Source organism: Rhizophagus irregularis, chromosome 5 (assembly GCF_026210795.1).
Source record: "Rhizophagus irregularis chromosome 5, complete sequence".
NCBI lineage: Eukaryota > Fungi > Glomeromycota > Glomeromycetes > Glomerales > Glomeraceae > Rhizophagus > Rhizophagus irregularis.
In genome coordinates this window covers 2,533,110-2,558,287 of record NC_089433.1, presented here as the reverse complement: position 1 = coordinate 2,558,287, position 25,178 = coordinate 2,533,110, and the positions used below count along the sequence as shown (strand labels likewise).

The 25,178-nt window shown below is 29.4% G+C and overlaps 7 protein-coding genes across 7 annotated transcripts; 2 read left to right on the top strand and 5 right to left on the bottom strand.

The window, feature by feature from the left end:
- Window positions 1–151: 151 nt before the first annotated feature.
- OCT59_025089 (uncharacterized protein) lies at window positions 152–2,251 on the bottom strand (the record flags this gene model as incomplete). Its single annotated transcript, XM_066136084.1, has 4 exons — window positions 152–925; window positions 1,078–1,564; window positions 1,633–2,087; window positions 2,156–2,251. 4 exons carry the CDS (start codon window positions 2,249–2,251, stop codon window positions 152–154), a joined length of 1,812 nt encoding a protein of 603 aa, XP_065991855.1.
- A 939-nt stretch (window positions 2,252–3,190) lies between these two features.
- Window positions 3,191–4,719, bottom strand: OCT59_025088 (uncharacterized protein; the record flags this gene model as incomplete). The annotated part of the gene is made up of 5 exons (XM_066136080.1): window positions 3,191–3,306; window positions 3,385–3,649; window positions 3,838–4,050; window positions 4,117–4,398; window positions 4,471–4,719. The coding sequence occupies 5 exons, from the start codon at window positions 4,717–4,719 to the stop codon at window positions 3,191–3,193; spliced, it is 1,125 nt and encodes a 374-aa protein (XP_065991854.1).
- Window positions 4,720–5,812: 1,093 nt separating this feature from the next.
- On the top strand, window positions 5,813–6,412 carry OCT59_025087 (uncharacterized protein; the record flags this gene model as incomplete). The annotated part of the gene is made up of 1 exon (XM_066136075.1): window positions 5,813–6,412. One exon carries the CDS (start codon window positions 5,813–5,815, stop codon window positions 6,410–6,412), a length of 600 nt encoding a protein of 199 aa, XP_065991853.1.
- Window positions 6,413–8,193: 1,781 nt separating this feature from the next.
- Window positions 8,194–8,670, top strand: OCT59_025086 (uncharacterized protein; the record flags this gene model as incomplete). The annotated part of the gene is made up of 1 exon (XM_066136069.1): window positions 8,194–8,670. The coding sequence occupies one exon, from the start codon at window positions 8,194–8,196 to the stop codon at window positions 8,668–8,670; it is 477 nt and encodes a 158-aa protein (XP_065991852.1).
- A 1,579-nt stretch (window positions 8,671–10,249) lies between these two features.
- On the bottom strand, window positions 10,250–12,783 carry OCT59_025085 (uncharacterized protein; the record flags this gene model as incomplete). Its single annotated transcript, XM_066136066.1, has 4 exons — window positions 10,250–11,253; window positions 11,449–11,564; window positions 11,624–12,128; window positions 12,201–12,783. The coding sequence occupies 4 exons, from the start codon at window positions 12,781–12,783 to the stop codon at window positions 10,250–10,252; spliced, it is 2,208 nt and encodes a 735-aa protein (XP_065991851.1).
- Window positions 12,784–19,299: 6,516 nt separating this feature from the next.
- OCT59_025084 (uncharacterized protein) lies at window positions 19,300–20,310 on the bottom strand (the record flags this gene model as incomplete). The annotated part of the gene is made up of 2 exons (XM_025309387.2): window positions 19,300–19,683; window positions 19,963–20,310. 2 exons carry the CDS (start codon window positions 20,308–20,310, stop codon window positions 19,300–19,302), a joined length of 732 nt encoding a protein of 243 aa, XP_025175634.2.
- A 3,082-nt stretch (window positions 20,311–23,392) lies between these two features.
- On the bottom strand, window positions 23,393–25,047 carry OCT59_025083 (uncharacterized protein; the record flags this gene model as incomplete). The annotated part of the gene is made up of 4 exons (XM_066136057.1): window positions 23,393–24,041; window positions 24,274–24,519; window positions 24,660–24,906; window positions 24,969–25,047. 4 exons carry the CDS (start codon window positions 25,045–25,047, stop codon window positions 23,393–23,395), a joined length of 1,221 nt encoding a protein of 406 aa, XP_065991850.1.
- Window positions 25,048–25,178: the final 131 nt, after the last annotated feature.

Genomic DNA, 25,178 nt, shown 5'->3' with positions numbered 1-25,178 from the left:
TCAGATGCGATATATGGTAATTTATTATGTGATTTTGTTACATCCAGTGTGATTAATTATAGAAAAATCGGTTCTGTGGGACTTGGTTCAGTACAAACAGTTTTCGGTACAAACAGGTTCGTTATAACCAGTGGCGACTGTATTCTATAATTCAAACTGTAAATATTTGACCCTTTGATATAGCTTCTTTGGAAAAAGAAGTACCCTTTTTCAGGTGTTCTAAAATTAAAGGTATTAAACTCTTTTTTCTTTTGTTATTTATATTATCTCCAAATGCCCAAAGTAACCATTGTAACTCACTCACTAGAAACAATTTTGAGAATAATCCTTCAGCACCATCCAACTGTGCCCAGATTTGAAGTTGCACCAAACCAAGCATAGGATCTTTTGGTAAGTTGGACTTTTTTATTAAAGTAGGTATGTTATTTTCAGTATCATTACGCATAGCTTTAAGATTTTCCCTAAGGCTTGAGGTTCCTTTTTCGGGGATGAGATCATTGAATTTTTGCCAGGATTTTTGTCTACTTTTCATATAAATAATAATAATTCTTTCATAAAGAAATTCTCTAGCATCATCTTTTAACTCGTATTTTGTTATATTTATAGAGTCACACGTGGAAAGCATCTGAGTAGAGATATTGATGAGTGTGTTAAAATTTTCTAACAATGGTAAGTTACATAATAAGCTATTGTGTATATATTGAAGAATATTGGGTCTAAATTCTGTATGCTTTTCAAATAATAATAACACTAATGATTCTATTTTATACATAAATTCTAAAAACTTCAGACCGGGAATCACATTCGTTGTTTGAGATCGAACATCCTGTTCATAAACAACTTGTTCTGAATTTAGAGTCATAAGGTGAGTTTTAATTGCTTCAAATTCAGGACGCGATTTTGTTATATTGTCATTCTTTGTTAACTTATAAACAATCCACCCAATGATGTAGGAAAATTTTGACGCCTCAGATGATTCCAAGACAATAATTTTTTCTGGTTTTAAATTATTGTCTGCTGCTAAATGAGTTTGTGAGATATTTGATACTTTTTTTCACTAAAGGTAATTTTAATAACCTCTTGTAAAAGCAAGTATGCAACGAGCCTTTTAGTTGAAGAATCATTTAAATTGGATGCAATAAGAAAATCTTGATACCAGACTCCTGAGCATTTAAAATTATTTAGACAATTTTCAAGGTAAGAGCTCCAAGTAGCTAACCATTGAATTCCTGTTTTTTTAAGAATTGCTTTACAAGCGATATTTTTAATAATATCTTGCCACTTTTGTAGTAATTTATCAATAGAATCCTGATAAAGGATGGTTTCTATAAGTTGGTGGCGTTCACTCTGTAGGCGAAAAATTCTAATATTTTCCTGATCAACATTTTTATAGTATGGTCCTAATGGAAACTTGATTTTCCCCATAATTAAATCATCTGTAAGAAGATTTTTAAACACATTGTGAGAAAGAGATGATATTTGTGCCAAACGAACCAAATGTTTTTGATAAATGTAATTATTTTCTTCATTATTTGTTGTTTTTTGTTTATCTTTTCGATAATCTCTAATTGTAAATAAAATATTTTAATTTATAAAGATGTAATAATAATATAATTTATAACATATGCATACCTTCTTACTAAAGTAGTAATACCAGTTCCAGTACCATCTGTTTTGCCATAATTAACACTCTTTATTTCTGACGAAACTAACATTGTAATTTGATATTTGTTTAAGGCATGTCCATAAGATTTAAGTGTTTGGGTGAAAGAGTCTCCACCAAGTTCTCGGATTGTACCAAAAAGTCCCTCAAGCATATCTTGTGAAATCCTTTTTGCTTGAATCATTGCACTTGGATATTTATTTAAAATATATGTAAGCATTCCAATAAAACCATTGATAGATAAAACCAAATCAAATTGGCATTGTGATGAAATCCACTCTTTAGATTCTGTCTTTTGTTTATCACCACATATAAACCAATCACGAATTTGTTTTAAAGTATTGATACGTAGATCTTCTAAAGATTGAAAATTAATTTTACTATGCATTATTTCACGATACTTTCGTAAATATTTGATATAATCCTTAAAATAAATTATTATTATTAGTTTTTTTTAAAGAAATTAATTATTATAAATTAATAATTACTTACTCTTGTTCCTTCTGATATATTTTTAAGTTCTTTAATAGTTGCTAGTGCATCTTCAACTTCTTTTGATAATGTATGCTCAGCAAGATCAACACGCATTTCACAGGTCGAACAGATGTCATTGTCGCAAAATTTGCCTGGAATTTTTCTGGCAAATTGAGAATTATCCCGGTAAATTGGAGTAAATTGTGTTACAATTTTGGGATAATGGAGGTCTTACAATTTGGCAAATTTTGTCAAAATGGCGGAATTCCTACAGAATTCCTAATTCAAATGTTGAGAAATTTTTCAGTAAATTATCATTAAATTGTGGAAAATTTTAGGCAAATCTTTAGTAATGATATGCAAACGAAGTGCAAATTGTGGTGAATTTTAGGCAAATTTTTAGTAATTTTATGCAAACGTAATGCAAATTGTGGTGAATTTAGGTAATGCTATGCAAACGAAGTGCAAATTGTGGTGAATTTTAGGCAAATTTTTAGTAATTTTATGCAAACGTAATGCAAATTGTGGTGAATTTAGGTAATGCTATGCAAACGAAGTGCAAATTGTGGTGAATTTTAGGCAAATTTTTAGTAATTTTATGCAAACGTAATGCAAATTGTGGTGAATTTAGGTAAATTTTTAGTAATGACGCCAAATTTACCAAATTTGAAATAAAAATTGTCAAAAATATTACATATATTTTGATATTTATTATATAATCCATTAATATCCCTACATATTCTTCCTACACCCTTACTGTTCTTTTTCTTTTTCTTTTGAGGTTCTCTTAGGAACATTATCATGAATATGTTCCTGTTCTTGGGACGATAGTTTGGATGATGATTTTTTATTTGTTTTTTTCGATTAATCACGCATATTGTCAATAACTTCCTGCAATTCATCAAGTGCTTCGTTGTTTTTGTTTGTGGATTTTTTATTTTTTGAAATTCTTTTTGATGATCGTGTTTGTTGAGAAGTTTTCCGTGATGATGGGGGTTTTTGCAGTGGTAATGGTGGGGTTTTGGAGGATTGTTTAGATCGTTTGTTTGATCGTCATCCCGATGTCTGTGATAATGATGTTTCCTCTTGCTCCAGCTCGTTTGCCTCATCTTCACCCTCTTCTTCTTCATCAGATTCAGCATTTATATCTAATTTATCGACGTTGAGACCTTAAAAGAAAAATTTAAAAAATTTTCTAAAAATTCCGTTCCATAAAAAAAAAAAAGAGAACGGTAATACTCAATTACCATAACTTTGTTGACTTTGTTGACTTTGTTGACTTTGTTCCTCCTCTTCGCTCTCCGATTCCGACTCATCATCTGATTCTTCGTCAATAGATTTATGGACTGAGGGAGATTCTCGCTTTCCGTCTTTAAGTGTCCACCAAATTAAATTTGGTGGTGCTTTCTTATTTTTCCAAAATTCATCTTTAAGGATACGAGGACGTACTCTCTTATTTTCTGGAAAATATTTTTCCACGTACTCGTCAATTGAATGTAGAAGGTTCGTTAACTAAAAATAAACGTGTATTAGAAATAGATAAACTTCTGTTGTTTTTGAGGTTTGGCATTTTTCCAAAATTCGAAAGCATGCAAGGAAATTGATATGTCGAGATTTGGCGAAACCAGAAGCACCAATCACGTATTGATAAAGACATTTTAGTGTCACTGCGCATAAACAAAATGAATTGTCTGACTTACTTCATCAGATCTCCATGATAATTTGTAAACAAAAAGGTTTTTGCGGTCTGTGGATGCGTTTGGATCATTCTCCGGATCACTCTCTTCAGGAGAGTGGTATTCGTTCTTGTTTAATATTTCATTAATATCCTTGATCCCGCGTTTTTTAAAAGATTTTCGATAATCGGGGTGATTCTTCATGGTTAATGCGCCCTTCATCCTTCGTTCCCGTTTCTGAAATTAAAATAACTATTATTAATTTTCAATATTACCTAAAAATTTGGAACTTGATTAACTTACTTCTGATAAACGGTTGATTATATGGCTCATTATTTTTTTTTGTTTTATTTCTGCCTCGTTAAGCTGGCTTTCTTTCCATTTATGTCGGCCATTTTTATGCAAATCCGAGAACACATCCCGAACTATACTTAATGTTGCATGAATACCATGTTGTTCAAGAAGTGATTGGATACGGGGGATCAGATCCTTTTCCAATTGTGGTGCAATCTCGCCAAACTTCTTTGTATAATCGATGGGAATTTCATCGATTTTTGCGCTACGAATTAGAATTTTAATTTCGTTCTATAAAATGAAAATTGATAAAATTAATGAGTTTAAACGTCACATAAATAATAAAAATATACCAAAACAAACTTTTATTTCTTTTCGATGCTTCTTATTATATTGTTTTTGTGCTGTCTCTTGCAACGAATGTAGATCTTTTTCAGTGATATATTCCTCATTGTCTTGTTTATCAAGTTCATCTTCATCATCGTCATCATCAACCTGAATATATTCTATTTGTCGATTTTGTCGTGAACGTTCTTGTGGGTTCAGAGAACGCTCCAGCATTCTCGTTATTTGCCCGAACCCAGTGGACATTTGTTCTTGAATTGACGACATTCCCCGTTCAAGTCGTGAAATACGTTCTTAATGTACAAAAAAAATAGTAATTTTTAAATTAAGTTTGCTATTTAATCAAAATTTCGAATGATCTGCCAAATTATCCGCCAAAACGTAAATTATACCTTCAGTATCCAGACTTGATGACCTATTTAATCGATTACGATTGTGTATTTGGTCGATAGATTCGGCTGAATTTAAGTGTGATAAAGAGTGAACTGTCTGAATGCCCTGTCCATCATGAGAAGCGTTGATGGATAAAGGAGAATGTAGTGTACGAGTACGACGCGTTAACAAACTTCTTTTTTTGGTTATTATCAGAAAAGAAATGAAGTAAAAGCTAGAAATGTGGAAGGAACGAACGTAAAATTGAAGAAACGTAAAGTAAAAAAAGAGTTGAGTAAAAAAAAATTAGAAAGGAACAAAAATAAAATAATTTGAAAATTGTAAAGACGATTTTAATGTAAAGGAACAAAAATTGCAAAATCGACGTTTGTATTGTAAAAAAAAAAATCACTCTTTATATATTTATTCCAATTAAATGTTTTCTTCGCGTAATTGTTTGAAATAATTAAATAATTTTTGAATTGTTCTATTTTGGTCATCGCTGATTTTGGAAAATAGTTAAATAGTTAAATGATTTGAATTGTTCTATTTTGGTCATCGCTAATTTTGGTATAATTAAGAATAATTTGGAATTTAATATATAAATTTAGTCAAACAAGGTTACGAGGAGTATACTGAAAGTTAAATTTATTGTTATCGCTGATATATTTAAGTATATAATTAAGAATAATTTGGCTATAAAAAGTTAAACAAGGAGTATACTGAAAGTTAAATTTTATTGTAGATCTGTTAAAATGTAACATATTCACTTTCGATTATGTATTGATCTACAATTGATGTATTGATGTTCGAAAAAAATATACAATTGATGTATTGAAGCTCGAAAAAAAATAAAAATGTATATACAATTGATGTATTGATGTTCGAAAAAAATAAAAATGTATCGTCTGATTATTTATTACAGCAAAATGCTGGTATTTTGGTTAAATTCACATTTTGTAAAATTAAATCAAAATTTGAAAAAATGATGAATGTTAATGAAAGATGCGTTAAAACAAGAACTAAAGAAAAATGTTATTGTAATAAATGCAACGGAAAGTATGTTGATCCAAGAACCAAACAAAAACATTCAATGAGTCTAAGTCTTGATGATGCAACTACTTCAAATGACCTAATGAGTATTGGATCGTCATTCGTTAATGAAGAAATCTCTATCGACCCTCAAGAAAGCACATCATCATCAGAAAATTTGTCAACATTTTCTTCGAAAAGGAGAAAACGAAGCAGGTATAATACTTATTTGGAACGTGACACTCAAATGCAAAATATAAATAACAGTGATGATAACAATGACAGTAACGAAGAAACTGATAATTATGGCGATAGCGATGATGGGGATGATAGCGATGATAACGATGATGGGGATGATAGCGATGATAACGATGATGGGGATGATGGAGATGATAACGATGATGGGATGATGGGGATGATAACGATGATGGGGATGATGGGGATGATGGGGATGATAATGGCGAAGAAACCAACATTTTTGAAGATTACTCTCCACCGAATTATGATTTTCCAAACAATATTAATGAAAATCTGCAAAATATTGAAGATTGGATAATTGTGTTTGTTTTGAGGTATCAAACTAGGTTTCGACTAGCAGATACCGCAATCGATACATTAATTAAATTCATCAAACATATTTTAACAAATTTTAATTACGATCGTTTTAAAGATTTTCCTACTTCGTTGTATACTGCAAGAAAGAAATTAGGATTGAAGCATCAATTTATCAAATTTTCCGTATGTCCTTCATGTCACAAATTACATAATATAGATGATGTTAAACAACACACAATCCAACAACACAAAGCAATAAAAAAATGTGGTCATGTACAATTTCCAAATCATCATTCACTTCGACAATGCAATGCTCCATTATCAGAACAAAAAGAACTAGACGATGGTAAAGTCGTTAATGCGCCATTATTAATTTATCCGATGCCCAGTATAAAAGAGCAACTTTTACAAATGTATCAAAGGCCAAACTTTGAAAAAAATCTTAAATTATGGGCCGATAGAAGCGTCAACGACCGAGTCTTATGTGATGTATATGATGGTGAAATTTGGAAGAATTTCTCAAATAGTGGAATAATAGTGGATGATGAATCTGACGAACAAAGATTTTTTAATAAAGAACATGCGGATGATCATTTGGGTATTATGATTAACGTCGATTGGTTTCAGCCATTTGAAAGGACAATTCATAGTTCTGGTGCTATATATGGAGCTATTTGCAATCTCCCAAGAGAATTGCGCTTTAAACCCGAAAATATGCTCATTTTAGGATTAATGCAGGCCCTAATGAACCAAGCCTACATCAGATAAATCATTACTTGGCGCCAATTGTTGATCAATTTCAAACTTTTTGGGAAGGAGTGGGATTAGACAGAACTTCTGAACATTTATCCGGAAGATTGATAAAATGCGCAGTAATTGCTTGTTGCTGCGATATACCAGCTGCTAGAAAATTATGTGGCCATTATTCAGCCAATGTAAGCTGTCACAGATGCTTAAAGGTTGCAAGAAATAGAAATTTTAGTGGCATGGATGATATTGACGAATGGTTTGTTGCTAAAAACGTGAATAGTCATCGAGAAATGGCTTTGGAATGGAGAAAATGTAAAAGCAACGAAGCTAGAAAAAGACATGCGAAGCAATATCATGCGAGATGGTCAGAAATGCTCCGTTTGTCTTATTTCGATCCGATACGATTTTTACCTGTAGACCCGATGCATAATTTATTTATAGGAATTGCATCATTTATCGTAAAATGGCTTTGGTTAGGACATGGTAAAATAAATATGGATGATTTGACGAAAATTCAAAAAAACATGAACAATATTCATCCACCATCAGAAATCGGTCGAATTCCTCATAAAATAGATATTGGGGAAGGATTTTCCAATTTAACAGCTAACGAATGGAAAAATTTTTTCATGATTTATGCCAGAGTCGTTCTTTGGGATTTTTTGGACCAAGAAGATCGGAAAATCTTAGTACATTTCAGCCAAGCTTGTTCTATATTAGTCCGAAGGATTGTTACAATCAAAAATTTAGATGACGCACATGAACATTTAATTGAAATTTTGAAACTTATCGAAACGAATTACGGAGAAGTTTCAATAACACCAAATTTACATCTTTCATTACACTTAAACAAATGTTGTAAAGATTACGGTCCTCTTTACTCATTTTGGTGTTTCTTCTTTGAAAGGATGAATGGAATTCTTGGTTGGTATTTACAATAATATTATTCAAATTATTCAGAATTATTACTTACGATTTTACAATTATACAGGGAGTTTACCTAATAGTAGACGAAAAATTGAACTGGAAATTATGCGATTTATGATGCAGAGTTCTCAAATTGAACGAAGATTCAATACATTGGCTCTAAATCATCAGGCCATTTTTCAAATACTTGATTTAAATGATAATACAACTGATGATAACGAAAATGAATCTCTCGAAAGTGAGGAATTACAGGCATTTTTAGACATATCCGAAAAGCTGGTTTCTGGCAGGGTAACAGGAACGGAGGAATATCCTGGAGAACTTTTAAGTCCGATAAAATTGAATGTCATATTACCGGATGATATTTTGGATTTACTAGTTGATTACTACAATCGCGCTTATGAAGAATATAATTTTAGCCGACCACAGTTAGATCCTTCTTCATCAACCGAAAATTACATTGCTGTAACTGGAAATATCACACAATGTGGCAGATTGCGCATCGGTGCAGAATATTTTGGGTCAATATTATCCAAAAGGTATATTAGAAGCTCTTATATTTTAGCACGTTTTATAGAATAACGTAGAAATGATATAGACACATATCCCGGCCAGGTACAATTCTATTTCAAACATACAGTTCATCTTCCGAATGGTCCGACGGAACATTATTTGGCTTTTGTGAATTGGTATAAACCCGCTGCGACAGATTTTTTTTTTCCAGCGAAGATTCTGATGATTTTACGAATGATCCGGAACTTTGGAAAAAGGAGTTTTTTAATTCTTCAGTTGATAGTATAATTCCGGTTCATCACATATTAGGTAGATTTGTTCCAGCAAAATTTAAATACAAACGTACTGAATACTTGGCCATTTTACCGTTAAATAGAAGATTTCACATTTAAATTTACCATAATAAATAATTTTTTTTTTTGCGAAATTATCCGATTATTATATCAAATTATTCAATATTCAGTAAATAATGTCGCATTTTTTTAGTAAATGATCTAATTTTTCGATAAAATGTTACATCTTTCTAGAAAATGTCAACAAATGTACATTTTGCAAAAAAAGTGTCGAAAAAAAATAACATTCTAACGAAAAATGTAACATTTGACCAAAAAAACATGAAATTTGCATGAAATTTGCTAAAAAATGCGGAATTTTCATAAAAAATGTACCATTTGGCAGAAAATCGGAATATTTGACAAAAAAAAAGCAAAATTAGATTTTAATTGACAATGTTATAACAATGTTATGAAATGTTGTTACAATGATATTACATTGGTGGCAAAATGTGGAATTTTCATAAAAATGTACTATTTGGCAGAAAATCGGAATATTTGACAAAAAAAAAGCAAAATTAGATTTTAATTGACAATGTTATAACAATGTTATGAAATGTTGTTACAATGATATTACATTGGTGGCAAAATGTGGAATTTTCATAAAAAATGTACCATTTGGCAGAAAATCAGAATATTTGACAAAAAAAAAGCAAAATTAGATTTTAATTGACAATGTTATAACAATGTTATGAAATGTTGTTACAATGATATTACATTGGTGGCAAAATGTGGAATTTTCATAAAAATGTACCATTTGGCAGAAAATCGGAATATTTGACAAAAAAAAGCAAAATTAGATTTTAATTGACAATGTTATAACAATGTTATGAAATGTTGTTACAATGATATTACATTGGTGGCAAAATGTGGAATTTTCATAAAAAATGTACCATTTGGCAGAAAATCGGAATATTTGACAAAAAAAAAGCAAAATTAGATTTTAATTGACAATGCTATAACAATGTTATGAAATGTTGTTACAATGATATTACATTGGTGGCAAAATGCGGAATTTTCATAAAAATGCACCATTTGACAAAAAAAAAGCAAAATTTGATTTAATTGACAATGTTATAACAATGTTACGAAATGTTACATTTGAGGTGTAATGTAGCATTTTCCCAAAATTTCATAAGATTTGCTAAATCGGACAATGTTGTAACAATGCTATTCCAAAAAATTGCTCAGCGTAATGTAGCATTTTCCACAATTTCCCACCATTTTCCAGAAAAATGGGGAATTTGCATTTTTTGAATTTTGGACAATGGTGCCCCTTCGACCTGTGTCTTACTCCATGAAGTAAGCCATATATGTCATTTTGTAAGTTTGGTAGCTTTAGCAGTTGCATGTTTATTTGTATATTCATATACACCTTTTATATGTTTCCAACTAATTTCCTTTTTATTAAACATTATTTCTCTTGCATTTTTTTCACCTGTATGACTTTTTGATATGTTGTTTCTAAGTTTTTTAAAAACATGTGTTGGATCACTAATAAAAAACCACTCTTCTCCTGTAATAGGATTGATTGTTTTATAATTTACTAAAATTTCTTGATTATTATAAACAGGTCTAAGAAACTTACTAATATGATAACTAAAAACTTTCCATCCCTTTTTTGCATATATTCCTTCTATAATTTCTACAGATAATGTTGTTTCAACTGGATCAAACTCAATAATTTTTCCTAAGTACCATTTATTATCATCTGGATTTCTAAATTCGCATATTTCATTGACATTCCATTTCAATTTTGAAGGCATTGGTGGACGAATAAAATTTCGTTCAATTTCAATATTTTTAGGATTATTACAATCAAGTTGACATACAGTAAATTTTGTTTTTTTAAAATTACTATTTATAATTTTTGCTGCATAAAAAGATGTTTTATCTTTATTAAAATTAACTTCTACAATATCACCACAAGTCCATTTTGATGCATACCAATCAAAACTTTTAATATGAATTCTATTTTCTCCTGCTCCATCACAAATTGATCCACATGTATATATACCTATACACTCTAATTTTGCTGCAAGATTAAAAAGTAATGTATTTAAATTATGTACTAATATATTATTAATACCATAATAAGATATGGGAAATGCAAAATTATGTGTTATTGAATGCCAAACAATTTGATGAACTTGGGTTGCAAGTCCAAATTTTTGTTTATTACTTGATGTAAAATTATCTTCTATTGATATTGATTCTATTTCTTGTTTACATTGCATAGCAAACATCTCATACTCTTGCATTTCATTTTCAAAATCCAAATAACCAACATAACAATTTTTACGTTGACTCCAAAGAAGACCTATTTTTATCAAATTAAATAATTAAATATAAATTATTGAAAAAATTTAAAAATAATAATAATTTTTACCTTTTTGAATTTTAAAAGAATCATGAGAAAAAAATCCCACTCTTCCATATCCCCAAATTTTATTTATTGTCAAATTAGCTAATATTTGATTAGCAATTTTATCTTGCCAGCCTGATTTTTATTCACTTTCGTTAATATAACTTTTAAGTGTTGAAATTGATGGTAAACGCATAATTGTTTTCATTGCATTATAAGCTGCATGACCTGATCTACTATATACAGATATAGCCTGACGTAAAAACCTAAAAAATTAAAAATATAAGATATTTTTCATATTTAATATCATTTTAATTAACCTTACATTGGATGATATCTTGTTCCATTTGGTTTTTCAGTTTGAATACGAATAAGTTCTTGAAAAATAGGATGAAAAGCAGAAATATTTATATCTTTGTTAATAATACCTTTAGTAACAGTATGAACAATATTTGCAATTTCACCTGATGCTTCTTCTTCTTCCCTTTCAATTTTTTCTTTTAAATGATCTTTTAAATCAATAATTATATTATTTTGTTCTTTAATAATCTTTCTCTGTTGGCTAACCTTTTTTATAAGAGTTTCTTTTGATGCATGTGTTACTTTTATTGAGTTTGTTCCAGACAAAATTCTTTGTTGAATTTTTTGTAAAGTTTTTCGTAATTTTGCACAATTTTTGCATATATTTTTTTCTGTTATTACAAGTATACAATCTATTCTTCTATATACCTTATCAGGTTGACCAATCCGTTCCATTAAAGCAAAAGGAGTATGATCTTTATTATTGTTAACTAGTTGAGTACCCCGAATATGTGTTACTTGTTCAAAACCTTTGAATAAAAATTATCAAATAAAATTTACGTATATAAATAAATAAAAAATAAAAAATAATAATTAATTACCAGCAGTACTTTGTCCATAACAAATACTAACAGAAAAAACATATCTAATAAAATTAATTATTTCATCAAGAGTTCTTTTCATTTCTTTGGTTGGAAAAGGAAGATATTTTTCTTTTACTATTTGATCAAATATATAAACTTCATATCTATATAAATCACTCTTAGTTAGAATCAATAGCTTTTTTTCTGATTTTTCTTCTTTGAAAAAATGAAGTTCAAGACCTTCACTAATTTTTCGTATTGCAGTTCCAGAAAACTCTCCTCCCGGTTTAACTTTTTCTTGAATTGATGAAAGAATATCTGTGATGTTTATTAACAATGATGTTTTCCAATATAATGAATTTGATGTAGATAAAATAGATGCAATTGACGGACTTGTAGGATTTGCTTCCAAAAAAATGGTTGCTGTAGCAGACTTACGTCCTTTAAAATATCCTCGGTTTTCCAAATAATCTATCCATTTGGAAAATGTGTCAAATTTGCGATTATCTTTGACGCTATATACATATGCTTTCTTATCCTTTACTTCATACATAAGCACACCTTCAAAATATTTATCTAATGTTGGAAAAAAATATACCATTTTTCCTTTAAGGTTAGGCTTAGTACGTACAAGATCTTGTAATGCTTCTGCTTTTTTTTGCTGCTTTGGTATTGGCAAATCAATACTATTCTCGTTTATATTAATTGCGCGTTTTTTTTGAAACTTTTTAATAAAAAATGTTAATATTATTTAAAAAATATAAAAGTTGTGCTTTTCTAACCTTTAATGCCTAACATTTTCAAGTTGTAGCTAAATTTTCTATGTATTTTAGATGTATTAAACCGCCGATCAAATTTTTTAAAGTAAATAAACACGAAACTTTGACAAAAAATTATATTTTCAGATAGTTTCGCGTTTCTTTATTACCGATCAATTATTTTTTTTTCATGGATTATAATGATTATCAATTGATTTTTCATCTTAAACATGAATACGATCATACTTTAATAAGGTTACTTATAAAATTACATATGGTGACAGTTCTGGTTATTATTGATCAGTCTGTGTAACCTATGAGTTGGCCCCCCGTTTATTTATCTAACCCCTAGGCATAACATCAATTCCATTGGGCACTTTGTCACATGACATTATATGAACTTTTAAAAAAAGAAATTTTACTTCCCACAGAAATGGGGGAATTTGGTTTCACAAATACTCCAAAAAAGGAAATTTCTGCACTGATCACATAATTCTGGCCAGAATTAATTGTTACATGCAGATCACGTTTTTTTATATATATATATACCATTGCAAAGCAACAGGTTAACGGCTAGTATTAATATAATAAAAAAAATTCAAAATTACCTGAAAACTTTCAATTTGGCTCATAAGACTCATAGGTGAATTAATTTTGTTTTTTACTTTATCATAATATTCTCTCATAAAATTATCACGATAAAAGCTTTTGGCTTTCTTTTTACAAATATCCAATAGATCAGTACTGAAATTTTCAATTCTTTTGAAATCTATCACTGTTGGATATGGAGATGTGATCTAAAATTTGAAAATTCAAATCATCCACCAATCCATCTGATCCGAACAAATAATGGATGCATTCAGATGGATTAAAGATATCTATTTTAATCTGAAACAGCATCTAATAATCGTACAGAGATGCACAATAGCTCATTCGAATCGTCATAATGAGACGATTTGAATGAGCTATTGTGCATCTCTGTACAATCACTGGATGCCAAGATATTCGGCAAAATGTCAAACATTAGCATTTTCATTTTACGATTATGCAAAATTTCACGGTTTGCCAAATATCTCAGCATCCAGTGATCGTACAGAGATGCACAATAGCTCATTCAAATCGTCTTAATGCAACGATTCGAATGAACTACAGTACATCCCTATACAAAAATCGGCATTTTTTATTTATAATACTACCGATTTTTGACAGTTTTCTGAATATCTTGGCATCCAACGATCGTACAGGATGCACAGTAGCTCATTCAAATCATTGCATTGAGACGATTCGAATGAGCTATTGTGCATCTCAGTACGATCACTAGATGCCGAGATATTTGGCAAAACGTAAAATTTTGCATAATTATAAAATAAAAATGCTGATGTTTCACATTTTGCCAATTATCTCGACATCCAGTGATCGTACAGAGATGTATTATAGCTTATTCAAATCGTCTCATTGTAACGATTTGAATGAGTTATAGTGCATCTTTATACGATCGTTAAGTACTGAGCTACCCAAAAATAGTTAATTTAGATTATCCAGATTTAATCCTATGATAATCCGGATTGATCCAGGAAGATCACAGATTGTAAAATTTCATCTGGATCGCATTTCTAGTTGGATAACCTTTTTTAATACCATCTGAAATGATTTGCATTTCTCCTATATGAGCATGACAAAATTCAAATTGCTCTACGGCTTTTAAACTTTTTCCTTGAAAATTCATAAACAAATCCTTTAACTTATTAGGCAAAGGAGATGGTAACTTTCATCACAATAAGGACATATTTCAGGTATCTTTATAATAAAATTTTGAGTTTTGTTAAATAAATTATAACACCAACTGATTTTTATAAATAATCAAAAGAAAGTGGAATTATAATTATTTACTGTAATAGAGTTAATATTTTCATCATTGCTACTTGAGTTTCCTTTATTAACAATCTGAAATAGATAAAAAAATTATCATAATGAATTTCTTACTATAATATTTTTTTTGTTTTTATTAGAATCTTTCTCCTATGTATTATTAACAAGAAATTATTTTTTTATAGTTTTGAAAATAAAGAATAGAGTTCTGAATGGATCAGGTCAGGTCAGGTTAATTGATAAACCTGACCTGAAATTTTTTTTTAGGTCAGGTCAGGTCAGGTTATATCAGGTTGTCTGTTTGACCTGACCTGACCTGAAACCTGAAAAATTTCAGGACTATTTTTATTAAAGTATTGAAAAAAAACGGTACAAAACTTTTTTTTTTTAATAAAATATTATGAAAAAAAACGTTTTTGCAACGTTATTATTGAAATATCAAAAAAAAACGTTACGAAACATTTTTTTAATATAATATTATGAAAAAAACGTTTTCGCAACATTTTTTCTCGAAATATTGCGATTCAACATTTTTATATTAAAATCATATAAAAAAGCGAATCCCAATACTGCAATTCACTTTTTTTATATAGAATTAATATAAAAAAGTGAATCGCAATACCGCAACTCACTTTTATTATATAAAATCAATATAAAAAAGTGAATCGCAATACCGCAACTCACTTTTTTTATATAGAATCTATATAAAAAAGTGAATCGCAATATCGCAACTCACTTTTATTATATAAAATCAATATAAAAAAGTGAATCACAATACCACAACTCACTTTTTTTATATAGAATCTATATAAAAAGTGAATCGCAATATCGCAACTCACTTTTATTATATAAAATCAATATAAAAAAGTGAATCGCAATACCGCAACTCACTTTTTTTATATAGAATCTATATAAAAAAGTGAATCGCAATACCGCAACTCACTTTTTTTATATAGAATCTTTATAAAAAAGTGAATCGCAATACTGCAACTCACTTTTATTATATAGTAGAATCAATAGTTTCAGGTCAACAGTATATCAGGTCAGGTCAATCTTCATACCTGGCCTGAATTTCAGGTCAGGTCAGGTCAGGTTACCTGAATTTGGCTGACCTGTTCGGAGCTCTAATAAAGAATATATGTATTAAAATCTTTACCTTTAGTTTTTTTGATTTTTTTCTTTGAGAATTAATTTCTATACCAGATTTTTTCCTTTTATTTGAATGTACGCCACCTTTTGGCTTTATATTTTGTGGTATCTTTATTATGTCATTATTAACAAATCATTGTAATTTCCAAATTGTACGATTAAGTTTATATTTATAATCCTGTTCTAGCTGTGGGCTGTTCTATTATTAATTGATCTTGCAAATCATGCAAAGGTTTATGTTTGTAAAATGATTGGTAAATTTGTATCATTTCAGATTTATTAGGATTCTTATACCAGCGTGAAGGATACATCTTTTTAGAAAATGAATCAATGTTTAATTGTGTAGCAACACGAAGAATGTGACGGCAAATTATTTCAGAAAAAGCCATATATCCACATGTACAAGTAAAAATTTCATCATTCAAACTGTATTCTACTACTCTTTTATTACTTGAAGATCCAAATCTTGTAACAAGAAATATTTAAAGACTTTGATTTATGCTATTAAATCTATTAAATAGAAAGTAAAATTAATAACATTTATTATAAATAATTCTAATGAAAATTTATACTTACATATTAAGGATGGTGCCGCAAATATGTAATTGCGGAATAATTGTGATTTACGGTATTGCGGAACATTGCGGATTTTTAAATCTAAAAATCCGCAAATCCGCAAATCCGCAATTATCCGCAATCCCGCAAATATTCCGCAAAAAAAACTTTCTTTTTTTTAATAAAATATAATTACTACTAAAAAAAAATATTTCTATTTATTATTAATAATAAAAGAAATTATTTTACATAAAAAAAAATTAAAAAAAACGCTGGAACCTATAGTTCTGGCGTTTTAATTAAAAAAAATTTAAAAGAAACCGCCGGAACCTATAGTTCCGGCGTTTTTACATAAAAAAAAATTAAAAGAAACCGCCAGAACTTATAGTTCCAGCGTTTTAATTAAAAAAAATTTAAAGAAAACGCCGGAACCTATAGTTCTGGCGTTTTTATTAAAAAAATTTAAAGAAAACGCTGGAACTCATAGTTCTGGCGTTTTTACATAATAAAATTAAAAGAAAACGCCGGAACGCCTGTTCCGGCGTTTTTATTAAAAAAAATTAAAAAAAGAAAACGCCGGAACTTAACTTAGTTCCGGCGTTTTTTATTAAAAAAATTAAAAGAAAACGCCGGAACGCCATGTTCCGGCATTTTTATTAAAAAAAAATCAAAAGAAAACGCTGGAACGCTTAGTTTTGGCGTTTTTATTAAAAAAAAATTAAAAGAAAATGCTGGAACGCTTAGTTCCGGCGTTTTTATTAAAAAAAACTAAAAGAAAACGCCGGAACCTTAGTTCCGGCGTTTTTCATAAAAAAATTAAAAGAAAACGCCAGAACCTATAGTTCCGGCGTTTTTACATAAAAAAAATTCAAAAGAAAACGCCGGAACCTATAGTTCCGGCGTTTTTACATAAAAAAAATTCAAAAGAAAATGCCGGAACCTATAGTTCCGGCGTTTTTATAAAAAAATTCAAAGAAACGCTGGAACTTATAGTTCCGGCGTTTTTACATAAAAAAATTCAAAAAGCGCCGGAACCTATAGTTCCGGCGTTTTTACATAAAAAATTAAAAGAAAATGCGAACCCATAGTTCTGGCGTTTTTATATAAATAAATTAAAAAGCGCCAAAGAACCTTGTTCTACGGCGTTTTTTCATATAAAAAAATCAAAGAAAACGCCGGAACTCATAGGTTCCTGCGTTTTTATATAAAATAATTAAAAGAAAATGCCGAACGCTTAGTTCCGGCGTTTTTATTAAAAAAAATTTAAGAAAACGCCGGAACCTTAGTTCCAGCGTTTTTATAAAAAAATCAAAAGAAAACGCCGGAACCTATAGTTCCAACGTTTTTACATAAAAAAAATCAAAAGAAAACGCCGGAACTATAGATTCTGGCGTTTTATATAGTTCCGGCATTTTTACATAAAAAAAATCAAAAGAAAACGCCGGAACCCATAGTTCCAGCGTTTTATATAAATAAATTAAAAGAAAATGCCGGAACCTATAGTTCCGGCATTTTTATATAAAATAATTAAAAGAAAACGCCAGAACCCATAGTTCCAGCGTTTTTATTAAAAAAAATTAAAAAATATTCTTTTTGAAAAAAAACAAAATAGTTCCTTTTACCAATAGCTGGTTTTTATTATAAAATAATTGTAGCCATTAAAAAAAGTCCAGCATTTTTGTATAAAAAACCTATTAGTTCTGGTGTTTTTTGTATGTAAGAAAACACCAAAACTGAATTGCAGAATTACGGGCTACTAACCGCAATTCAACTTCAAAATCCGCAATATTGCGGAATTTGAAAATCATTTGCGGACCCATCCTTATTACATATAGAGTTCCAAACAGGTTGACCAAATTCAGGTAACCTGACAGGTTGACCTGAATTTATTATCAGGTCAGGTTTAGCAATTGCAATTCAGTATCAGTTCAGGTTGTAATATAAATATAACTTGAATGACCTGTTGACCTGAAACTATAATTTTATATAAGTGAGTTATGGTATTATAATTCACTTTTCATATTGATTTATATAATAAAAGTGAGTTGCGATATAAGTATTCACTTTTTTATATTGATTTTATATTTAAAAAGTGAATTACAGTATCAGAATTCACTTTTTTATATTGATTATATATATAAAAAGTGAATTGCGGTATCAGAATTCACTTTTTATATTGATTTTATATAAAAAAAAGTTAGTTGCGATATTGCGATTCATCTTTTTATATGATTTTAATATAAAAAAGTGAATCACAATATTTCAAAAAAAAAAATGTTTTGCACCATTTTTTTTTGATATTTTAATAAAAATCCAAAAATTTTCAGGTTTCAGTTCAGGTCAGGTCAAACAAATAATCTGATATAACCTGACCTGACCTAATCTGACCTGAAAAAAATTTCAGGTCAGGTTTATCAATTAACATGACCTGACCTGATCCATTCAGAACTCTACTTACATATTAGATTGAATGAAAAATTCACTATAATAATAAAATAATTGTTAAATAAAAAAAGATCCAATTTTTATACAGTGGCCATCAAAAATAACGCACCACCTTAATTGCCAATCAAAAATCATAATAAGTTTCTATATTTAGTTCATCATGTGATGCAATAAACAAATAAATTTTAGTGTGTTTTAATTGGACGAATTTTAAATTACACAACAATTTGTAAAAAATTGCCAGTGCGTTACTTTTGACGGAAATTGAATTTTATTTATTTTTTTATATTTAACAAAAAATATGTTAAAATAAATTATAAAATTCCTTTTTAAAAACAAAACTACCACCTTGTATACCCTCTTCCAGCTTTTAAAACATCATTAATTCTCTCTGGCATTGTATTTATTAACTTTGTACATGCCTCTAATGATGTTTCATTCCATATTTTTGAAATATGTTCCCATAGCGCATCGTTACCCCTAATTTCCACATTTAACTGTCTGAGACGACGGTCTACATCATTCCAAAGGTGTTCAGATGGCCAACTGAGTAACTGAATATTATTTACCTCAAACCACTCCAAAGTACGTTTTGCTGTGTGCTTTAGATCATTATTCTGTTGAAAAATTATATTTGAGCAGTTTAAATCACAATATTTTAATGTTTCTAAGAAGTCTTCATCAAGAATTCTTCGATATAATTCGGCATCAAGGCCACCATCAATCTTACATAAGTATCCCACTCCAAGAAAGGTAAAGCATCTCCATACAAAGACACTTTCCCCACCAAACTTAACTGTAGGCTTCACATGTCGAGTTGTAAGAGCTTCTTCAGGTTTTTTCCAGCAATAAGCATGGCCGTCTGATCCAAAAATCTGAAATTTGGACTCGTCAGACCACACAACTTTATTCCAGTCACTCACCGTCCATGACTTATACTTTTGCGCAAATTTCAATCATTTTTCACAGTGAGTTTTTGACAATAGAGGCTTCTTACGTTTTACCCGAGCAAATAATCCATTTCTATTTAATGCTCTGCGCACTGTGCTTTTACTTACTTCAATATTATCAACAACTTTTAGGGATTTTTGGACGTTTACTGCTGTGGAACACTCATCTGTCATTATACATCGAACTATAATTCTTTCATCACAGTCAGTTAACTTGCGTGAACATCCAGATTTTGGTTTGTTTTCGATACTCTTAGTCTCTTCATACTTCTTTTTTAGTCGTAAAATACTTGTATGGTGAACATTTTTACCAATTTTTGCGGCTACTTCTCTTAAACTAAACCTCAAGTCTAATAATTGAAGTGCTCGAGCCCTTTGTTCAATTGTTAGTCGGTTTGACATATTTGAAGTAAAAAAAAATTAAAAAGAAGTATTAAAATAACTAATAAACACTTTACATTATGAAAACTTTCTTTGAGTATTTATGTAAGTCTTTGAAAAAACATAATTATTTTGTTTTGACATAAACCGTCATAAGTAACGCACCACTAAAAAGTGATAAAATATGTAGCTTCGTGACAATTTACCAATAAAATTAAGCCAAATTTGATATGATGTAAAAGATTATCGAGTATATTTCTTAATTTAGTTAAATTTATATTTATTTTATCAAGTATAAAAAATAATGCACGTGATTTTTGATTGGCAATTAGGGTGGTGCGTTATTTTTGATGGCCACTGTATAATAAAAAAAAAGAATTATTTACCTATCAGGAGGAATTTCTTTACATTTATAGCAAGAAGATTGTAATAATTGCTCTTGAAATTTTTTTAAAGCATAAATAGTAAGAATAGTAGCAGCTTGTTTTCAAATAGGCTGGGTATTTTATATATAAGATTTAAGGTACATTCTTTATATTGAGAAAATTCATTTGTTTGTTGTCTGTTGTCTAATGCAGATTCAAATGCATTGAGAAATGTTGACATGGAAGTAGTAGCATTAATGTATCCTTTCATGAGATAGTTCATACTTTTAGCACGTTATATAATTGACATTTCTGCCATAAATATATTTTGATTAAAACATACTGCCCATTTTTCTTTATGTTTTTTTAGAGTTTTATAGTAAACAATAATTTTAAAATTCAAAGTTAACGATCTCCGCATCCGGTGATTCGATTTTTATGATCTTTACGCGGTTGGATTCAGCTCATCGAGAGGATTCCAATGATATGTATTTCATATCTGTAGCATTAATATTGACGGAGTTATTCACGTTTAAAATTTGGTATTAAATAGTCTTATAATTTTTATAGTAAACAATAATTTTAAAATTCAAAGTTAACGATCTCCGCATCCAGTGATTCGATTTTATGATCTTTACGCGGTTGGATTCAGCTCATTGAGAGGATTCCAATGATATGTATTTCATATCTGTAGCATCAATATTGACAGAGTTATTCACGTTTAAAATTTTATATTAAATTATAATTATAAAAATCACATGACTATGATGTAATTTTGACCATTTCGACTTTAATTTTGACTTTTGACCTTCCCAAGTCGAAATATTTCTACTTTTGGGCTTTAATTTCAACTTCATGTATAATAAACATGGGCCTGAAACCAAAACCTTTTGAAACCCTTTAGGTTTCGGTATATACCGAAACTTAGTTTCAGGATGGATGTTTTTTTCCCAAAACTCGAAACCTGAAACTGACCCGAAATTTCTGAAACTTTTATATACCGAAATATAACCGAAACCTATTAATTTACTTAATTAATTTTTATTAAAATAACTAAAATTATAACAATATTGAATTACTATCTGACATTTTATTAAAAAGACTTCTCAATTAAGTCCAACCATTTTTATTTTTATTTTTTATTTTTATGTTATAAATAGACTGTCATACAAGAGATTTAAGACATTACATAATAAAATATGAATACTAATTAAAATATATAATTGTATGAAACTCCCACTTGAGAAGCCGCCCACCTTTTCAGTTATTCCCAAGACGAGAAGGCATGGCCTGCTAGTCCATAACATAGTAAGGGGTAGAAACCATACTAGGGAAGTGATATCTATATTAAAAGAAGAATGAAAATTAATAAAATTAAAAAAAAAACTATATCAGGTGAATTAATGTGAGACAGCCAAAGGCTTGAATGTAAAAAGTAAAGATAGTTATCAAACACGATATATTGAATATCAATCTATTAATTATTTAAATTGCCACGTGATTATTCAATCAACGAGTTTCTGGATATTGGGATTAGTTTCGAGATAACTGAAATTAGTTTCAGGTTTCGGGATTTATTTAGGGTTTTGGAACTTGTTTAGGGTTTTGAGTGAGGTTTTGGGTGAGGTTTCGATTCGTATATTCCAAAACCCGAAACTTTCAGAAATCCTCTCAGAGGTTTCAGGCCCCATGTTTAATGTATAACCAGGTCATCACCTTTTTATATAATTCACAGGATTGATTTTGTTATACGCTTTTAGAGAAATTACGTTAATATGATTGCATTACGAAAATCTGATTAACGGACTCTTCTTAATATAACAATAAAAGAATTTAATGCTATCCATATGTAAAGATCATCAAGGAGTTCTTTTACAATAATATACATAATAATTTTGAGAATATGTGAGAAAGTTTGAGAATAAAAGTCCCTAAATCTTCGCTGGCAATCTTATTGCCCAATAATTTGCCGATTCAGATTTCCTAAATTACCTGTATTAATATGCGAGTAATAAAAATTAGTACTGTATGTACATTGAATTGCTACAAGAAAAATATTTGACTACATTGCTCAGGTCACTTTGTGGCCTAAACGTCTTTTATTTGCAATACATTAAGTTAAAAAAATTATATAATGCAGGACTAGCCCTAAATATATAATGCCATTCCATGACTTTAGACTATTTATTATACACAATTATTTTTTTGAACGATATTCATCTATTCTAGTTTTTTTTCTAAAGTTTGCCAATACATGCTGTGTCATATAATAATTGTGAAGATTCTTTATTTAATGATGTCTTACTACGCAAAATATATACTGCTATGAAGTAGATATGACGTACTTACTGCACATGATATATTTTAGAAAGCCTGTCAGCGTATAATATCTAAGTCACCCATGTGATTCAAAAAAAAGAAACGTAGTAATAACTTATAGGACAATCGAGTACCAAATATGCAAAATTCTCCTAGGCGGTTACCAGGGATATAATAGGATTCATCATTGGAGAGAATTTTCTTCATTATATCTACTGTATTCACTGTATCTATTATATCCTAAATCGTCTGGCATCTCTTCTTCAGAATCATCAGAATCGGAGTCATCATTACATGAATTGGAATCACTATCATGTGGTATTAACTTCATTCGTCTCATCAAAATACACATCATCATTTGAAGTGACAGTGTTCACTTTAGTGGGATTCATTTCATTGAAAAACATATCTTCATCAAATCACGCCTCTTCTTTGGAATTATTAGAAGTGTTAAAGACATGGACTAATGGGATAGGTGCAATTGATTCCTTTGGAGACAAGACCTCTAATACATTAATCTGATCAGGTTCCTCTAAGACCTCATTATCTTGTTTTACATCCTTGGAATTATCAGTGAATTTCATATTGGAATTTTTGGTAAAGTGATCTATGATTCTTTGAATTTCTTCATTGGTAAATTTTGAAATACTGTTCACACTGTATGATTTGATATGTTTGATCTTATCTAATCCTATTCTTTCAGTTAACCTGTAAATCTTTCTAGCTCTTTCAATTTTCTTATATAGAGTGGAATGCTTAGTGTCAGGATTCTGCGCAAGTATGAAATCATAAATTAGTCCTTTGGCTTTTTTCATGCCTATTCTATCTCTAGCCATAATTTCATCAATGTTTTTATCAAATGCTATAATAAAATTACTCCAGCATAAAATTTCTGTCTGATTAACTTTTATCAATACATCTTTTGCATCACAAGCTTTTTCATATAAGTTAGCTATATTTTGTAGAATATCTGATTTTCCCTGATCTGAGATCAGCGAAATTTCAGTCACTTGAGATATGATGTCATGTGAAGTACCTCTCAGCTGATTCTGGATAGATGCGTTACAGCTGATACTAGTAGATATTTCTTTAATCAAGTCTTCACAAGCTGAAGCGCCCTGCTCGTTTTTTCGCTCATTTCATCTATTACTAATTCCTTATCTTGTATATCTACTATTTCATACTTATCATTTTTATTATCATATACAAATGATATTTCTTTTTCTTCTTTTATTACTACATTGTCTTCTAATCCTTTTTTTTATATTCTCTATCCATAAACTTTATTTTTGCTCCATACCTTTTTTCTAGAAATTTTTCAAAATTATATTTGTTATTATTAAAATCTTCTTTACATTCATTTCCAAATTCTTTATTTATATCATCCTCATCCTCTATTTCCAAAATTTCAAAATTTCCTTCTTTTTTATCAAAGTTTATTTTTATTTCCTTTCCTAATCTTTTTAAAATGTTCTTTTTTCCTATATTTTTATATACTCTTCCTTCAATCATTTTTACATTTCCCTTTCTAAGATCTTTTAATAACCTATCAATTTTAATATATTATTATTTATATCATTTTCGCATTCATCAAAAAATTGCTGATCTTCTTCCACATATTTTTCTGCTTCTTTCCTTAATTTATTTAATACTTTTTCTAAATCTACCCTTTGGCCCTTACTATACCTTATTAAAGCCTTTTCAAATTCTTCATATTTCAGATCTCTGAATTCTATCATTTTTTCTACTGACTTAAATTTCCATCCTGAAAAATAGTCATTTACTTTTTTATCAAAGTCTTCCATAAAATCCTTATATGACGGATATTTTTTAAACATTATTCGATTAAACTCATCTTTTACGGCTTCTTTACTTAAAGTTGCTCCTGCTTTTTTCCATACAAATGGAACCATTATACCATTTTCCATATGATCTGACCATCTTGATGATATATTAAAAGTTAAAATATTTTTTCTCTATATCTTTTTTGTCTACTTATTTCTTGTGCTTCTTTTGCTCCTATTGCGTCCCAATCTACTATAGCTAATTCTTTTTCGAATTCTTTCTTTTCCATCTTTTCTTTATTTTTGCCTCTATCTCCTTCAGGTGGGTCAAAACTTAGCCGAATTGCAAGAGGACCATCCTCAGGTTTATCTAGGTCAAATACAATAAAATAATAAATTCACCTTTCCGAAGGTAGCTGCT